This window comes from Gobio gobio, assembly GCF_949357685.1.
Source record: "Gobio gobio genome assembly, chromosome: 18".
NCBI lineage: Eukaryota > Metazoa > Chordata > Actinopteri > Cypriniformes > Gobionidae > Gobio > Gobio gobio.
In genome coordinates this window covers 43590457-43609560 of record NC_137111.1, presented here as the reverse complement: position 1 = coordinate 43609560, position 19104 = coordinate 43590457, and the positions used below count along the sequence as shown (strand labels likewise).

The 19104-nt window shown below is 37.6% G+C and overlaps 1 protein-coding gene across 2 annotated transcripts in view; it reads right to left on the bottom strand.

Moving 5' to 3' along the window:
• Positions 1-4923: 4923 nt before the first annotated feature.
• Positions 4924-19104, bottom strand: part of ldlrap1b (low density lipoprotein receptor adaptor protein 1b) — a 72786-nt gene continuing 58605 nt past the window's right edge. Inside the window, exons 7-9 of one of the 2 annotated variants that reach the window (XM_079842838.1) lie at positions 18583-18695; positions 18112-18146; positions 4924-6949 (exon numbers count right to left, since the gene is read on the bottom strand). In XM_079842838.1, the coding sequence (XP_079698964.1) occupies positions 6805-6949; positions 18112-18146; positions 18583-18695 (293 nt within the window). In that variant the 3' untranslated portion in view covers positions 4924-6804. Of the gene's footprint in view, positions 6950-11442; positions 12791-18111; positions 18147-18582; positions 18696-19104 lie in introns of those variants that run through there. The other variant, XM_079842839.1, reaches the window with a different exon arrangement.

The following is a 19104-nucleotide window of genomic DNA, read 5'->3' as shown; positions in this document are numbered from 1 at the left end:
CAATAAGCGATTGGTCGTGAAGATGTATACTCATCGTTAATGTTAGCATTAGCTAACATTAACAATGAGAAATACAACCGTTACAGTATTTCTCATATTTTATACCGTTGTTAATAAAAGTATAGCTGTACATTGTTAGTTCATGTTACCTCAGATCTTTTAAAATAATATTGACCGATACATCTTGATTTTAATAATGCATAAGTAAACTAGAATTACTAAAAAGTGTTTTTCATTGCTAGTTCGTGTTAACTAATGCATTTAACTATTGGAACCTTATTAAAGTCACAATGTCTTTTTTCAAGGTCACTTATTCAAAAAGGCGTAGCTTGATGATGCAGCGATTTCGCTGAGCTTTTAGTATGCTGCAGACGAGCACTTAAGCACTTATATAAAGCCTTAAAGTTCTGCATAATTAAGGGCGTGGCCACTTTGAGTGACAGATGAATAGCCATTTATCTGTTAGTCATCACGTCACCTCAGCTCCAGCCACGTCCCGCCTCTTTGCCCATTTCAAAGAAATGAAATCAAGAAAACCAGATTTAAACAATAAGACTAACTGTGTTGAGCTATATAGCAATGATTAGTTTATGTCGATGAATGCATCCAAACAGTCGCTCACCTGTCTAATAAAACGCATAATATATTAAAGCGTCTTTGGTGTTTCTTCAAAATAAAACGAAATCGAGGGTAACGCTGGTATGATGTAATAGATAGGCGACACACAGACACGGTAGCCTGGTTCTTACCAGACTCTCATTCATTTCATTTGTACAGAGAGTTTGGCCACTCTCCACCCATAGTTTTCAGTCATGTGACTGTCGCGGAGCCTTGGAGGGCAAAACCACCATAGAACTCCACAAGCCTGTCAAATTTCCATCTTAAAACAAAAATATGATGCACGTTTTGGGCACTTATGGTCCATATACAGCACCTGCTGCAGTATTTCAGTCACTGAAAACAGCGGGGCGTTTTTAAAACGCTTAACGTGAAAAACACTATAGGGTGAGTTGTACCAATAAGGATTAAATGAAGCAAAGTTTAAAGGATTTGCTGATATGGGTTTTATTTTAAATCGAGTTGTTGCACCACTTCATTTTAAACACAGATAAATTACGCAGTACAACGTTATAGAGCAGATCAAGCCGCAGACGGAGGTGAACTGAAGACAGGCTAAAGAATCCTTAGTGCAGCCCACCCATGTGCTGTAATGTACTAAAACAGTGAAATTAAAAGATCAAATTCAGTTTACACCTTTTTGATGATGCAATACTATATACAGGCGAGTAGATGAGGCAAGAATATGAACGCAACGCGTTTTCTTTATAATGGGTTTTGATGGGGAAAACACCTAAAGAGAAACCTCGTGTTGCACTAATATTCTCTGTTCATCTGCTTTCCTGTACAAAGTATGCAACATCAATAAGGTGTATATTGAATTTGGTATTTTAATATCACTAACTTACTGCATTAATACTGACTACAAACCTGGTAAAAATGACTAGCTGGTAATGGAGGAGAGCCTTGTTTTGCCCTCCAGGTGGGCGTTCCTATAAGCGTGACAACACGTGGAAAAATATGGATTGACAAGCGTTTACTTCCTTGAAGGCGGGCTCTCTGTTGAAGCGTAAAACTATTGGATCTGCCCAGAGCCACTCTGGATCTGCTATAACCAATCGCTAACGTTTGGTCGTGACGCATGTCATCTCAAACTAGTGCACGACATCAACATCATCCTTCTCAGCCACTCCCTCTGTTCGCTGATTGGACGGGTTAAAATTTGACCGGAGAAAACCAGAGAATATATCACAATCCCAAAATGAACGTTGAGCGGAAGTGCATAGGAGGGCGGAGCCAGGCTACAGACACGGTCCATGTCCTGGTTAAAACTGGAATTGGAATTAAACATTTCTCTGGATGGAAAATTTTGGGATAAATGTACGTACACAAGTCCACATACATAACATTGTTCTAGTGGTTTCTGGATATTTAAACCCCAAAATCTTAGTTATTGTGCCTTTAAGTGTTACCAACTATTTTTAAGGGTTTTTTTTTATTTAGTTTTTTAGCTTTAACATTTTTGTAATTGGCTTTGTTGCCAATATTAACACAAAAGATGATGTTTTAAAGGGTGTTGGTAAACGGCACCCATTGACTTCCATAGTATTTTTTCCCTACTATGGAAGTAAATGGGGGCCGTCAATTGATTGGTTACTGACATTCTTCAAAATATCTTTTTTTGAGTTTAACAAAAGAAATTCATACAGGTTTGGAACAACATGAGGGTGGAGTAAATGACAATTTAAATTTTTGAGTGAACTAACCCTATATACTAATTTTATGTTCCAAAATAAAAGCAAACAGGTCTGAAACAACATCAGGGACAGTAAATAAATGACAGAAGCCAGTAAAAATGCTATAAGTAAATAAAAGATGGAGCTCAAACCTGGACCTGAAGGGGCAGCGTACTCTCGAAGCTCTCAGAGGCGCTGGCTTCATTTCTGCCTCCATCGCTCACCTCAGGGTCTGCCTGTTGGCTAACCGACACCACCTCTTCCTCTTCCAATGGGATGGATGATTCTAGGGGCGCACTTTGAGACTCTGATTCATGAAATAAGAGAAAATCGTGCTGCAAGACCTCACCCTTCCCAGTTCCCTGAGAGCCAACTGAAGGAACAGAACAGCGAGCACTGGAGTTCAGAAATGCACACAGTTTTATCTCAGCAGAGGAAACCTCTCTGTCCCATTTCAGAACCGGTATCGGGGAGGGAAGACTCTCCCGGTCTGGATCTATATGGTTATGTTTGCATTTGGACAGAGGGGTGGACATGACAGGGGTCACAGGTTGATTGACCTTTGACCGAGGTGGTGTGACATCCTTTGTAATGACCAGTGGCTGTAGAGGTGTGGATCCCTGCACTCTGGACAGGAAGTCCGAGGAACAATACCCAAGATCTTGGGAGTATGTTCTAGTGAAGCACGGCCTTTTCAGGGGGGTCTCGCAGATCTCATCAAGACTTGGATCAGTAAGTCGTCTCTTCTGTCCTCTGGCTTCATTATTGGAGATGTGCACTTGTATGTTATACACAGGGCTGCTGCCATTGTGCTGCTGATTAGTGCACACCATATGGGAATATACTGATAATGGCTTTAAGTGAAGAGGGGAATCTCCATTAAACATTGTTATTATTCACGATTGGAAGAGGAAGAAGTGGTGTCTGGTCAGTTTGATCAAAGCAGGAAAGTGCATGAACCTAAGAAAGAATAATGTTTGTTATCAGTGGATTAGACGAGTGTCCATTTTGATTGCATGGAGCCATAAATCAAATTCGTCGTTTTGATGCATATTTAATATTCCATTCTTATGCAAACAAAGAAAAGCATCACGTCAAACAGATATTCATGTTATTGAAACTAATTGGTTGAAATAGATCTGTGCACGAGACGCTTGAAAACAACCGACCATCGTTTCGAACACCATAAAAGTAGCTTTTGGCGAATTGTGTGCCACGCACACGGTTTAAGTTGTTAAACCCGCAAAAAAATAACTACAAAGCCAACAATTAAGTGTGGGTTACAACAAATTTTACCTGTCGAGAGAGCTTCTGTTTTGAAATGTTAATTAATTTGCCGTAGAATTACATCCATCATCAACTGAACTTTCACAGCGCGGTTTACACCTGATATTTATAACCGCTCAGCCGCACCTCGTCTTATGATTGGTTGGAAAGCAGAGCATGTGATTTTTTGACTTTATGAATTTTATTCACTTTCAGATTATTTAAAATAGTACGTAAATATACGTAAGTGAAGACAATTAACCTTATAATATAATGTATATATATAAATATAGTAATGTATTATCCCTACTGGTGAAAACGTGGAACTCATGAATATTAATTACGTAATGCGCGGGGTCGGTCAGTTCAGTTCTCCTACTGTTTGGCTAAAACAAAGTATTCACTCTCACACTATTCAAAATAGTATATAAATATACGTAAGTGAAGACAATTAGCATTACTATATTCATATATAAAAAATATAATAATCTGGATTTGTTACCCCTACTGTTGAAAACGTGGAACTCATTAATATTAATGTCGTAAGGCGAAGATCGACCAGTGATTGGCTAAAAGATAGACATTGGTAAATTGGCGCTTTGCTTGACAGACCAGACGAATAATTAACGGCGAATTGTGTAATTTTTTTAGTTAAAATGCTTTCTATCCCATGTGCTACTGTTTAATATATATATATATTTAATTAGTTTACGTGATTGGTGCTTCATCAAATACAATCTGTTATGAATATTAATAAATGGCTCGTGAAAACTATGTGACAACACCCTCTTTGAGCTAATGGCAAACTTTGAACTAAAACCATTCTTTAATAAAAACTATTATTTGGAGTCTTGGACTAATTACCAATAGGTCCACATCATAACAGCACTGCATATAGATATGTCAAAACCATAGACTGTAATCAACACAAAGAACTTGTATCACAGTTTTAATTCATGAACATGAAATGATTACTGCAAACAGAAACTAACACTGAGGTGTTATAACATTCCCCTTATGAAGTCTAAATACAAAGACAAGCATCAATGTAAACTATAAAAGAACCGCCTGCATTTTTCTTTCAAACAATCCACTCCGCTGTTAAACAGCAGTTTGTTGCTTGTTTATGATGTTTATATTTCAGCATAAGCAAGTTGATGAGAAAATAGCATATTTCTGTACCTGTCATAAATAAATTCAGCTATATTTTTGGGCAGAGGAATACATGTAATGCTACAAAATTGGGGTTTCCGTTAAAACACAACATAAAAATCCAATGGTTTTGCTTTATTTAGACACGACCATGATGATAATACCATGATTTTCTTTAAAGTCCTTATAATACCATGATGATATTACGATATGACACCTTCACTGTACTTTATTGGATGGGTAGACAAGATGACCTGATGAAAAATGAACAAACAGCAGGCATGTGTTTGAAAAGCATAAGCAGAAATGAAATCATGAGCTTAAGAAATAGACGCAGTGCAAAAATACATTTTCATAGAAAAAAATAAGATTGTCTCGTACAAATACCCTGCCTTTTCTTATAATGTATGCTGTTCATTTAGTCATTTTTTATTCATCTTGAGGGCAGACAACTCACATAGACAAAACCTTCACCACTTCAGAGCTTTAAAAAAAGCAATCCCACTTCACACAAACCTCAAACATGACATTTATCTCTTTAGCAGAGGTGGACAAAGTACACAACTCCATTACTTGAGTAAAAGTAAAAGTACTATTGGTTAAATATTACTCCATTACAAATGAAAGTTGTAAAGATAGATTTTTACTTAAGTAAAAGTACAGAAGTACTTGCTTTTAAAAGTACTTAACTATCAAAAGTAAAAGTAAACGCATTATTTTATTATTGTTGCATTGTTGTATGAATGCACGCTGTTCCATCATGGTGGTTTAAGCCAGTCATGCTCCATCTGACATGCTAGCATACCTTGAACTCCTTTAAATTCTTGTTTAAAAGTTACAAAGCTCTTATCAAAGTCAAAATCATACTAGAAAAGAAAGGTTTCTACATTGTGTTTATTTAACAGGATTATGTAAACACATATTTCTGAAAGGACATTATTAGCCCAACTACGTTTATGCATGCTAACTAACATCATTGTCGAACGTTACCTATGCGTTAGCGCTGTATCCACAAGGCTATGGCAACTTGGCGGATAAATCTATAAAAATCATTTGATGAAACCATACTTCATACCAGTGTTCATTTTGACTGCACATTTGGATTTAGTTTTAGTCATAGTCTTTTGACTTTAACCTTTTAGGCATCTGAATGGTTTTAGTTTTAATTGACTATAATAAGATTTTAGTAGATTCAATAGACTAAAATTCAGTACTTGTGGTCTGGCGTCTGAGAGGCAGCTTTCTGTGTGCACTCTTTCAGACTTATCCTCGTCTGCTCTTCTGAATTTTAACTTTTAAGTATGACTATGGTTGCGTCTGGGAACTGCCGCCTTCTATTTTGACATCAATTGATTGGTGTTCAAAAAATACTTGGAAATCATTGGACTTCATGTGATCCTACTAGAGTGATTACTGATAGGCTGTCTGCAAAAAAAACCAAAAATTTTAAAGAAGAAAACAAATCATCCACTATACTTTCAAAGCGGCTACGACTTTCTACTTCGATGGCCTTGATAGAAATGTAGTGGAGTAAAAAGTACGATATTTTTCATTCAAATGTAGTGAAGTCATAAGTTTCCAGAAAAATTCTACTCAAGGAAAGTACAGATACTCAAAAAGTGTACTTAAGTACAGTACTCAAGTAAATGTACTTAGTTACTGTCCACCTCTGCTCTTTAGTATGCATATAAATCCTCATTTATATTCTGACATTCGACTGCATAGATTCGCAAAGCTAGCCTCGGCAATCAAATCCATTAAAAAAAATATAATAATAATAATAATAATAAATGACCAAATATGATATCATATTACATACATGTTATATTCGTACACCTACAATAAAAAAAATAATAAAAGAAAGTAACATAGGAAGTAACAGAAAATATAAATGTACAATAAATTGGTGGGGAAAAAAAGGTTTATACTGTATTGCTTTGGTCTGTGCTTTTGTTGGAAGTCATCACGTTTGCCAAACCGCCCGGGACGCGGTATCAGCGACGGCCACCAGAGGGCGCCATTAGGCAGAGCAGCCGCGAGCTCGAGCCCAGTGAAGTTTCATCAGCTCGTTCCTCCTCTCGCGAGCCGTCGATCAGAATCCGAACGCGTCCTCGGCGTCGGCAGCCTCGGCGTCGGCTTTGTCCCAGTTGCTAGGCGACAAGCACTCTTCAGGGTTGAAGTCCTGAGGGTTTACCCCAATGTCCAGCACCTGGGGGTTAGTGCGAGACTCAGCGAGTCTTTGGAGGAAAGCACACACACACACACACACACACACACACACACACACACACACACACACACACACACACAGAGAAACGCGTGAGAAGGAGAGAGAGTGAAAAACACAAGGCAGCAAACATCAGTAGCGGTTCAGATCCTGTAGAGACCAGGGAAAACATATGCAAAACAGAAACAACACTTTAAATATGAATGGAAAATGTCTCCCAGTGTTCTTCGTTGTTTAAAGAGCCAGATAAAATAGCGTTTAGCCTATTTGTAGTCTCGCATGTCATAGTAAACAAGATTTTATAAACGCTTATAGGCCTATCTAAGATGACATACGCGGATAGCTTACTTCATACATGTCATTCGGTGTTGTTAAATAAAAAAAAAACAAGTTTTCGTTAATTGAAATAAAGCTGAAATCTAAATCATTAACACGTCACATCATAAACGACTCCAGTGGTTTAACCTCAGTTTTAAAACATAATTTAGGGGCTAAAGGCAAGAGAAATGTGCTTTTCACTACTCCTATAGTGTATGATGTACAGAATATATATATATATATGTTTGTATTGAACATTTATGGAGCAACAGATTTTGTGAGAAAATAAAATCATAAAAGTTGTTTATTTTATTTAAAAATCTTAAAAATGTATGAGGTATCGAGGGGGGGGGGGGGGGGGGGGGCATTTTACCCCACACATGGGGCAAAAGGCACACAGTATTGATACAAATACTTTCACCAAAATAATATGTTTTTAATAATGTCTAAGTTTATACTTGTTCAAAACAATCACTTTAGCAAAGTTTGAACTATTTTCTGTTTATTTTGATGAATAAAATAATTCATTTTTGATCAATAAATATGCTGTTATTAAAATATGTTAATGGGTCAATGACAAATAAGAATTTTTTAGATAAAAAATAATAATTTTAAGCAAAAGAGTTTTAAAATGCATTTTTATGTCCAAAAAATGTATGGTGATCATATTGGCTTTACAGCTTTTAAGACGGCATTAATTCATTATTAAACAAGATTTCAGATTTTACCATCCAGAAAATGTCAGGTGGTGCGACCATATATTCATTTAAAATAATATACAATGTACATATGAATCATTGTAGTGTCTAAAATGCATATCACATGGTAAATTCCCTTTCCCTTTTCTATGTATTGCCCTTTTAGTCCAATTCATATAAACAGACACTTTTCTATGTGTTCAGAACACAATTTTCCATAAGGAGTTTTTGTTTAGTTTTTTTGTATACATTATATAATGGTTTACATTTAGATTTTTTACTTCATTTTGCAATTGCAGTGGGAATTGATACTTTTAAATGTAAATTTGCTGGTCGCACCACCTGACATTTTAGGTCTTTGAAACACCACAACTCAAAAAGTCATAAGAGTATCTTATAAAGGAAATATTGTAGATCAATTTGATATGTGACGTATTTATTTTTATTTTTTTAGGAAAATAATGAATTCGGACACAAAAAATACATGTCATGTCATTGACCCTAATATAGAAATATATTTGAAATATATCTGAAAAATATAAAAATATATTTCAGAAATATATCTGAAAAATATAAAAACAGACTCCGTCGCGCTGTACCGTATAGACCCGAGGAGAAGCTCGCAGGCAATCTTTTACTGTCTGTGAGGCAATCGGGGGGGCGTGGAGGCATAAACGCCGATAGAGATGTCGCAACTCCTGCTTCATTCATCAAAAGTTGCTCCTGCTCACTCTCTATGTCTCTACAAGATTCGGTGATTCAGAATTCATCTCGCACAACTACTAGAAGACTTACAACAGTCAGACAGGTTGCTCACGTCACATCTACGTGGTCAAGCTCAGTCTGAGGCTGCGCAGTACATCAGCCATTAGGAAGTGAGTGCTTCTATCAATTTTCCCTGTTGAAGTCTATGGGGTCACTGTGTCCATTTATTTTACTGTCTATGCTTGCAACGCGAGTGAAGCGACCATAGACCGTAAAAAAATATGGACGACGCGACTTCATTGACTTCCGTTGACCATAGTTGAAGCTTTCATAGGCCCGCTCACGGCGCTGACATCTTGGGACCGAGTCTGCGCAGTAGCGATCTCGGGACCGGAGTTGCGCAGTAGAGAGCAGGAAGTAGAGGCGCGATTATCAAAAGCCCGCCCACACTCTCACAGATGCAGAATAATTCATTGTGTTGGTGTGAAATAAACAGTTATGGGAATGTAGAAATTAAAGCTTAAGCTCCAATCTCCTCCCAAAAATCCAGAAAAAAGTCTGTTAGTGCCTCAGTGACAACTTCACTAAGAGAAGCCGTCAATCTCAGCTGTCAATCATGACGTCACACCCCCCGTTTTTATAGCATCAAATAACTCACTAAAACTAAACTTATTTAAAAAACGAACACTTGAAATGAAATTATCGTAATAAAAACTGCCTAAAATGACAGAAACCATCTTTAGGAAACAATTATTTGAAGTGTAATTTAATTGTTTAGTGTGTCTCGCGCCCATTCAAATACATGGAGAGGCGGGGTTTAGGAGCTATACTGGGACCGGCCACCGGGGGGCGATCGAGGCGCGGAAGCTTCAATTTCTGACAGGAGCACTACAGGCTTGGAAGCGACGCGACAGAACCCACAATTCAGTTCGGCAACACATGACGTCACCCATTCAAAGTAAATGAGAAGCGTTAACGCCGACGCCCCGTGTGAATGCAGCGTTAGCCCCGTTGTACCCTACTGCTTTATTTACAAAATATTAATCTCCAACCACGTTCATGAGAGTTGGAGGTTAATATTTTGTAAAAGCGGTTGCCCAAACAAAGCACTCGCGTCATTTCATATATCTGAGGTTAAACTACTGAAGTCACGTGAATACGTTAAAGGGTTAGTTCACCCAAAAATGAAAATTCTGTCATACTTACCCTCATGTCGTTCGACACCCGTAAGACCTCCGTTCATCTTCGGAGCTCTGAAAGGCCTCCATTGGCTCAATGGCACTTTACACTCTCAAGACCTATAAAAGGTACTAAAGACGTCATTACAAAGTCCATCTCACTACAGTGGTTCTACAATAACTTTATAAAGCGGCGAGAATAGTTTTTGTGCGCAAAAAAAACCTAAATATAGTGTATATATATATATAGTGATGACCGATTTCAAAATAATGCATCATGAAGCTTCAAAGCGTTATGAATCAGGGAGTCGATTCAGTGGTTTGGATCGCCAAAGTCACGTATTTCAGCAGTTTGACACGCGATCCGAATCATGAATCGACTCACTGATTCATAACGCTTTGAAGCTTCATGATGCATTATTTTGAAATCGGTCATCACTATACAAGTCGTTATTTAGGTTTTTTTTGCGCACAAAAACTATTCTCGCCGCTTTATAAAGTTATTGTAGAACCTGCACTGTAGTGAGATGGATTGTAATGACGTCTTTAGTACCTTTTATAGGTCTTGAGAGTGTAAAGTGCATTGAGCCAATGGAGGCCTTTCCGAGCCATCAGATTTCAGCTAAAATATCTTCATTTCTGTTCCGAAGATGAACGGAGGTCTGACGGGTGTCGAACGACATGAGGGTGAGTAATTAATGACAGAATTTTCATTTTTGGGTGAACTAACCCTTTAATGATGTCTTTATGATGTGAACTAACCCTTTAAGTTTTTCATTTAATGTTTATATTTTTAAGACACCTTTAAGAATTAAAGTACAACAATTAGAAATGTTGCTTTGGCAACTAACATAAATAAAATAGGTTAAAATTGAAGTACTAAAATGACTAAACTTTGCTATAGCCTACAGTCAAACCAAAATGTATTCAGACACCTTCAACATTTCTCACATTATCACAGTTTATTTGCTAGAAAATAGTAATAAAATATGACAAGAACTCAGAGTTAAACTGTCAGAACAAATTCATCTTGATAATGTCTGATAACTTTGATAGAAAGGTAATGTATTGCAATTAACCAATCAGCTGTTCAATTTAAGTACACAATTAGATAATGCCACTTTAGGTCAACCAATGATCAAGCAATGCTTAATATGTTCAGTCTGTGGTGTAAAAGGTCGCATTAGCAATGCAAGAAAAAACACTTGAGCAAAACATGGTCAGGTCAAAGTGTCTGAATAATTTTGGTCCCAAATTCTTTATAAATTTTACTGGTAGTCACTGTATGAAGAATTGTTGGGTATAATATGGCACATTTTGCTTTATTTTGCTATCCTCACTTACATAAATGAACTATAGTGTCCTGCACCCATATATATATATATATATATATATATATATATATATATATATATATATATATATATATATATATATATATATATATATATATATATATATATATATATATATATATATATATATATATATATATATATATATATATATATATATATATATATATATATATATATATATATATATATATATATATTTATTTATTTATTTATTTATTTATTTATTTATTTATTTTTTATTTTTTTATATTATAAATGGCTGCTGGTGCTAAATGGCTACCAGTCTGGTTTGGGAACTGATTCTTTTAAAGGTCTTTGTAATGAATTTGTTCAAAAGACTCACATCAGCCTCGAGTCCTCAGATTGAATCAGTCTATAGTTAAAGATTCACACATTCACACCAGAGGTTTCTCAGTATAAAACAAGTATTATTCTTTTAGAACATCAGCTTTCTCTAAGGAATCGCAAACCGAATCGTTACATTCCTTATGATTCCCATTCCTATACAGAGGTCAAGAATGTTTTATAGGTTGCACAAAATATGCCTAAACCAGCCAGTTATCTTGTTTTTTACTACCCTAAATATAGAGACAGAACTCTGTGGATGAATGTCACATCATGTAGTCAAACCTCTGAGGACCTGGAATGAAAACTGGGCTTTGGAACATAACAAAAAAAACAGGAACATCTCTGGGATTATCACTACGGTAACCCTGCCACACAGCCTCCATGCACTTTAGTCAAGGTAGATGCCATACGTTGGGTTTTTTAATGTTTAAAGTCTTGCTCACCAAGGCTGCATTTATTTGATCAGAAATACTGTAAAAACGGTAATATTGTGAAATATTATTACAATTTAAAATAGCAGTTTTCTATTTGAATATATTTAAATATGTAATTTATTCCTGTGATCAAAGCTGAATTTTCAGCATCATTACCCCATCTTCAGTGTCACATTATCCTTCATAAATCCCTCTAATATGCTGATTTGATGAAAGAAAAAATGTAAAGTTTTTTTTCAGAATTCTTTGATGAATAGAAAGCGTTTATTTGAAATTTAAATCTTTTGTAACATTATAAATGTCTTTACTGTCACTTTTAATCCATTTAATGCATCCTTGCTGAATAAAACTATTTGTTTTGTTTTTTTTAATCGTACAAAATTCAAACTTGTTCAACTGATAAAATAACATGAAGGTGATAAATAATGAGAGTAAGTTAATTTATGAGTGAACTACAGCATCTACCCAGACTGAGGTCCATAGTAACAGACTTTGCGACAAGGCAGTGGTGGGAAACAGACATCTGATCACAAGATGAAATAGGAAGATATGAAGATGATGTTTCTACAGCTCCTGGCAAAGAACCCTGCCATGAAGTCATCAAAATCCACAGAATAGGTGTCTGAAACGGACAGGGTTTTGAGCCATGAGGAGGAACATGCCTGACACAGAACAGATGGACTACTGTAGTACACTGTCGTGGATGATGTGAAAGAGTGGATTATGACGGATGAGGACTACGACAGATTTCACTACAGCTCAGGTCAATGACATTTTTACCTGTGTTGGACTCAAAACTATCCAGACTGCGGCTGAGGGGAATAAACAACATCAGCGTGAGAGAAACAGTGAGTCCATGTGAGCTGCACAAGCTTAGTTTGCTATCGGTGCCATAATAGAACTTCCACATTTTGATACTTTGATCAAGTTTTTTTTTTAAAGTCGGCATGAAACAGAAGTTGTGATAGACTTTTCTTCCCTATTGTGATGTATATTCGATTGAAACTAAGAATGTTAGAAAAAAATGTAGGACGGGGATTGATATCGTCCATAGGGAATTTATTAGATGGTCGTGGTTTGCTATTGGTGGATCTCATGTGAGTGACAGGTTGCCCCGCCCTCTCGCCACAGTAAAACCACCATCAGAGAAGAGAGGGAGGGGAAGTTACTTTTTAAGTTTTCCAAAAAATAGGAATTGTCAATGATTTCATGGCTACTCTAAATGCCCTAGACCTCCTGATGGAGTTTATCGAGCAGCCCGGTTAGCCCAGGCTAATTGAGGTCAGAGTTACAGCTAATTGATTAGATCAACTGAAGTTGACCTCGCGATCATAAAGATAAATGGATGCAAGACCCCTTTCTGTGTAAGACTGAAGGCATTAAAGGGATAGTTCACCCAAAAATGGAAATTCTGTCATTAGTTACTCACCCTCGTGTCCACCAGAATGAACCTCATTGGTTCTCGCTGAAGCTCAAAAGTGCTGCGTAACACGAGAATGAACCTCATTGGTTCTTGCTGAAGCTCAAAAGTGCTGCGTAACACGAGAATTAATCTCATTGGTTCTTGAGGAAGCTCAAACGTGATGCGTAACACGAGAATGAACCTCATTGGTTCTTGCTGAAGCTCAAAAGTGCTGCGTAACACGAGAATGAACCTCATTGGTTCTTGAGGAAGCTCAAATGTGCAGCATAACACGAGAATGAACCTCATTGGTTCTTGAGGAAGCTCAAACGTGATGCGTAACACAAGAATGAACCTCATTGGTTCTTGCTGAAGCTCAAACGTGCTGCGTAACACGAGAATTAATCTCATTGGTTCTTGAGGAAGCTCAAACGTGATGCGTAACACGAGAATGAACCTCATTGGTTCTTGCTGAAGCTCAAAAGTGCTGCGTAACACGAGAATGAACCTCATTGGTTCTTGAGGAAGCTCAAATGTGCTGCATAACACGAGAATGAACCTCATTGGTTCTTGAGGAAGCTCAAATGTGATGCGTAACACAAGAATGAACCTCATTGGTTCTTGCTGAAGCTCAAAAGTGCTGCGTAACACGAGAATGAACCTCATTGGTTCTTGCTGAAGCTCAAAAGTGCTGCATAACACGAGAATGAACCTCATTGGTTCTTGAGGAAGCTCAAATGTGCTGCGTAACACGAGAATGAACCTCATTGGTTCTTGAGGAAGCTCAAACGTGATGCGTAACACGAGAATGAACCTCATTGGTTCTTGAGGAAGCTCAAATGTGATGCGTAACACAAGAATGAACCTCATTGGTTCTTGAGGAAGCTCAAACGTGATGCGTAACACAAGAATGAACCTCATTGGTTCTTGCTGAAGCTCAAAAGTGCTGCGTAACACGAGAATGAACCTCATTGGTTCTTGCTGAAGCTCAAAAGTGCTGCATAACACGAGAATGAACCTCATTGGTTCCTGAGGAAGCTCAAACGTGATGCGTAACACGAGAATGAACCTCATTGGTTCTTGAGGAAGCTCAAATGTGATGCGTAACACAAGAATGAACCTCATTGGTTCTTGAGGAAGCTCAAAAGTGCTGCATAACACGAGAATGAACCTCATTGGTTCTTGCTGAAGCTCAAAAGTGCTGCGTAACACGAGAATGAACCTCATTGGTTCTTGCTGAAGCTCAAAAGTGCTGCATAACACGAGAATGAACCTCATTGGTTCTTGAGGAAGCTCAAATGTGCTGCGTAACACGAGAATGAACCTCATTGGTTCTTGAGGAAGCTCAAACGTGATGCGTAACACGAGAATGAACCTCATTGGTTCTTGAGGAAGCTCAAATGTGCTGCATAACACGAGAATGAACCTCATTGGTTCTTGAGGAAGCTCAAACGTGATGCGTAACACGAGAATGAACCTCATTGGTTCTTGCAGAAGCTCAAACGTAATGCGTAACACGAGAATGAACCTCATTGGTTCTTGCAGAAGCTCAAACGTAATGCGTAACACGAGAATGAACCTCATTGGTTCTTGAGGAAGCTCAAATGTGATGCGTAACACGAGAATGAACCTCATTGGTCCTTGAGGAAGCTCAAATGTGCTGTGTAACACGAGAATGAACCTCATTGGTTCTTGCAGAAGCTCAAACGTAATGCGTAACACGAGAATGAACCTCATTGGTCTTTGAGGAAGATCAAATGTGCTGCGTAACACAAGAATGAACCTCATTGGTTCTTGAGGAAGCTCAAATGTGCTGCATAACACGAGAATGAACCTCATTGGTTCTTGAGGAAGCTCAAACGTGATGCGTAACACGAGAATGAACCTCATTGGTTCTTGCAGAAGCTCAAACGTAATGCGTAACACGAGAATGAACCTCATTGGTTCTTGCAGAAGCTCAAACGTAATGCGTAACACGAGAATGAACCTCATTGGTTCTTGCAGAAGCTCAAACGTAATGCGTAACACGAGAATGAACCTCATTGGTTCTTGCAGAAGCTCAAACGTAATGCGTAACACGAGAATGAACCTCATTGGTTCTTGAGGAAGCTCAAATGTGATGCGTAACACGAGAATGAACCTCATTGGTCCTTGAGGAAGCTCAAATGTGCTGTGTAACACGAGAATGAACCTCATTGGTTCTTGCAGAAGCTCAAACGTAATGCGTAACACGAGAATGAACCTCATTGGTCTTTGAGGAAGATCAAATGTGCTGCGTAACACAAGAATGAACCTCATTGGTTCTTGCAGAAGCTCAAACGTGATACGTAACACGAGAATGAACCTCATTGGTTCTTGCAGAAGCTCAAACATGATGCGTAACACGAGAATGAACCTCATTGGTTCTTGAGGAAGCTCAAACGTGATGCGTAACACGAGAATGAACCTCATTGGTTCTTGCAGAAGCTCAAACATGATGCGTAACACGAGAATGAACCTCATTGGTTCTTAAAGAAGCTCAAATGTGCTGCGCACAACGTGGTAGTTGTGCAGCTGTCAATGGAGGGACAGAAAGCTCTCAGATTTCATCAAAAACATCTTAATTTGTGTTCTGAAGATGAACGAAGGTCTTACAGGTTTGGAAAAACATGAGGGCGAGTAAATAGTGACAGAATTTCTCATTTTTGGTGAACTATCCCTTTAACCATTAGTGGTGTTTGACTACTACTACTGTTCACATTTAGGGTTAAAGATTTGTATATATTGTAAATATACAGCACCATCTACTCTATTTAACCTCTACACAGCAAATAATGCAACTTTAAAATGTGTTTCATTATATTGGGCCAAGAGGTCAATCTGACATGTAGATCTTCTATGGTTGGATGGATTTCATTTTATTTTTTCATCGTGCATACAGTGATGTACAGAAATGGTCAATTATGACCATAATATCTCTGTGTTTTGGATGATAAACCATCACTAAATGCTAAAAGAGTTTTGGGGTTTGATGGAAAGCACTTCAATAGGCTTTAATCAGAGATTTACTCGATCCCCAATTCATCCTTGATTGGAAAAGTTCTTGCATGTCAGAGATCTAGAGCGTCTCTCCTCACACTTACAGAGTGAAAGCATGTTAAATGGAGATTAACGAAGTACTGCGTTTGATTAAAAGCCAACGCTTTTAATTACTCCACACGACAAATAATCAGCGCCGAGCGGAGATGGACTGAACCCCCGCTGCTGTAAAACAGCTCATCTCATGTCGGCTAATCTCTCGGGAACGGCACTCAGTGTGTGTCTGGATGAATAATGACCATCATTACAAATCGTTAAACAGCTGTTGTTTGGTTTGCAGAATAAAATGACTGTTAATTAGTGTCATTACGATGCCACGGTATGCAAATAATAGTCATTTAAAACATGACCTAATCATTCAGGATCGCAACTGTATGGTCTGTGTGTATAGGAATAAGCAGGAACTTGCTTATTATCCCGATAAAATCATATTCTTTTAAAGGGCTCGTATTATGAGGGATTCAATTATCCTTAATATTTTGAAATTAATGCTGAAGTTTGTAATTTTCCAATTTTAAAATACAATCTCCTGTCTGAGCTTAATGTGTAGAGACAAAAAGATATTCTATGGCAATATCAAAGCACAAGTCAAATTCAAGGGTCCATAAAAAATGGCTGGTTGAGTAAAAATGGTAAAAAATTTGGATTTTGTTAGAGGTTTAGATTGTGTACCATCCGCCATGGCCAGATTTAACGCACCCCTGAACATGTCCGAAAAACACCACCCTGAAGTTGGCAGACGATGCAATATGGCTCATTCTATATTATGCCATATGCAAAGTTCAAGGGTCTATAAAAAAGACGTATAAAGTCAAAAGTGTTTGAGATTTAGATTTTTGTAGACTGTGTTTCATCTCCTATTGTTATATTCAATGCCACCTTGAACATGGCCGTGAAATGCCACCCCAAATTGGGCAGAGGATGCAGTATGATGGCTTGTTCTGTATTATGCCACATGTTCAAGCGTCCATAAAAAAAAGATTGATATAATAAAAATGTATAAACTTTGGATTCCATTAGAGACTTAGACTGATTATCATCCCCAATTATCAGATTTTATGCACACATAAGCAAGGCTGAGAAAAGCTGCCTCGAATTGGGCAGAGGATGCAATACGATTGCTCATTCTGTATTATCTCCATCTCCATAAAAAAGATTGATATAGTACTTATTTGCATCTTATGAATAAGCTCAGCAAAGCACTGTTATTATTTATTACTTAAAAACTGTATTTACTGAAACTCGAGCATTTAAATGTGGCATTCTGCTTTTCAGGAGCAGCGTTATTGAGGTGTCAACCAGGGAAAGTCTATTGAGAAACAGATTGTTACACAGATTTCTGCACCTCTGTGTCGACTCAAGATGTCTTTTTCTTTTCTATGAAACACAGGAACTGTGAGTGGAGCATAAAAATAGTCTGGTTTATGTAAGACCAACCAAAAAGAGTTTATTCTCAGGGCTGAACACGTCCATCACAAATACCGCTGTGGTCACATAATGGAGCGCCAGGAATAGTCGTGCCCTATACTCCACATCTGTGCTAAAGTTACAGTAAGCTCTGTAAAAATTCACTGTGCATGGTGTTATGGCGTAAAAGTGCAGTTTGGTATATCAGTTATATTGAGAGATTATTCCAGATATAATTTTACTAACCTTGAGAAAGCCTCATCTAGACCATCCTCAAGTTCCTGCAAAAGACAGAGATTTAAGAGTTCTCATTAATACAGCCAAAACTAATGTGCTGTTGAACACACTGTTGAATTTATAAATAATTAATTTTATAATTCAAGCATTGGCATGTAAACTAAACTAATATTGTTGATGCTTAAATAACTAAAATAATAAATTCATTAATTAATCAGGATCAGTGAGATGTGGTGGTTTTCTCCTGTCAATACTGCTGTTTGACATATTCAGTACCAGATCTATTATGGATAAAGATTTTAATTAAGTCTAATTATTATTATTGAATTATTCAGATCAGTTTGTGAAGTACCTTGACTTATGGATATTCTGACACATGTATGAAAATCATTTGCCTAAGTAGTGCATTTGCTGTGTGTGTGTGTGTGTGTGTGTGTGTGTGTGTGTGTGTGTGTGTGTGTGTGTGTGTGTGTGCCTTACCCATACAGTGTTGTTGTTCTCTGTGCTGAGGTTGGGTTCAGGGTGGGTGGCGTCTTTTCCTGAGTGATCTTTTACTCCACATTCAAAGTCCAGTAGATCCCCAGTGGCCACCTCTAAACACACAATAAAAATAATGATAAGGACAAAATAAATATATAGATAAATAAAACTAAGTACAAACAAATCAATACAAAAACGAACAAATAAATAAATGTAAAAAAATAACTTTTCTACTTGAATATTTTTTTTTTAACTAATTTATTCATGTGATGCAAAGCTGATTTTTCAGGAGCATGGATGGATGGATGAATTGACGGACAGACGGACAGAACGATGAATGGATGGACGGACTGAACGATGGATGGATGGATGGACGGACGGACGGGTGGATGAATGGATGGACGGAGGGATAGATGGATAGATGGACAGATGGAGCAATGGATGGATGGATGGATGGACGGACTAACTGACCGATGGATGTATGGATAGAACGATGGATGGATGGATGGACGGACAGATGGA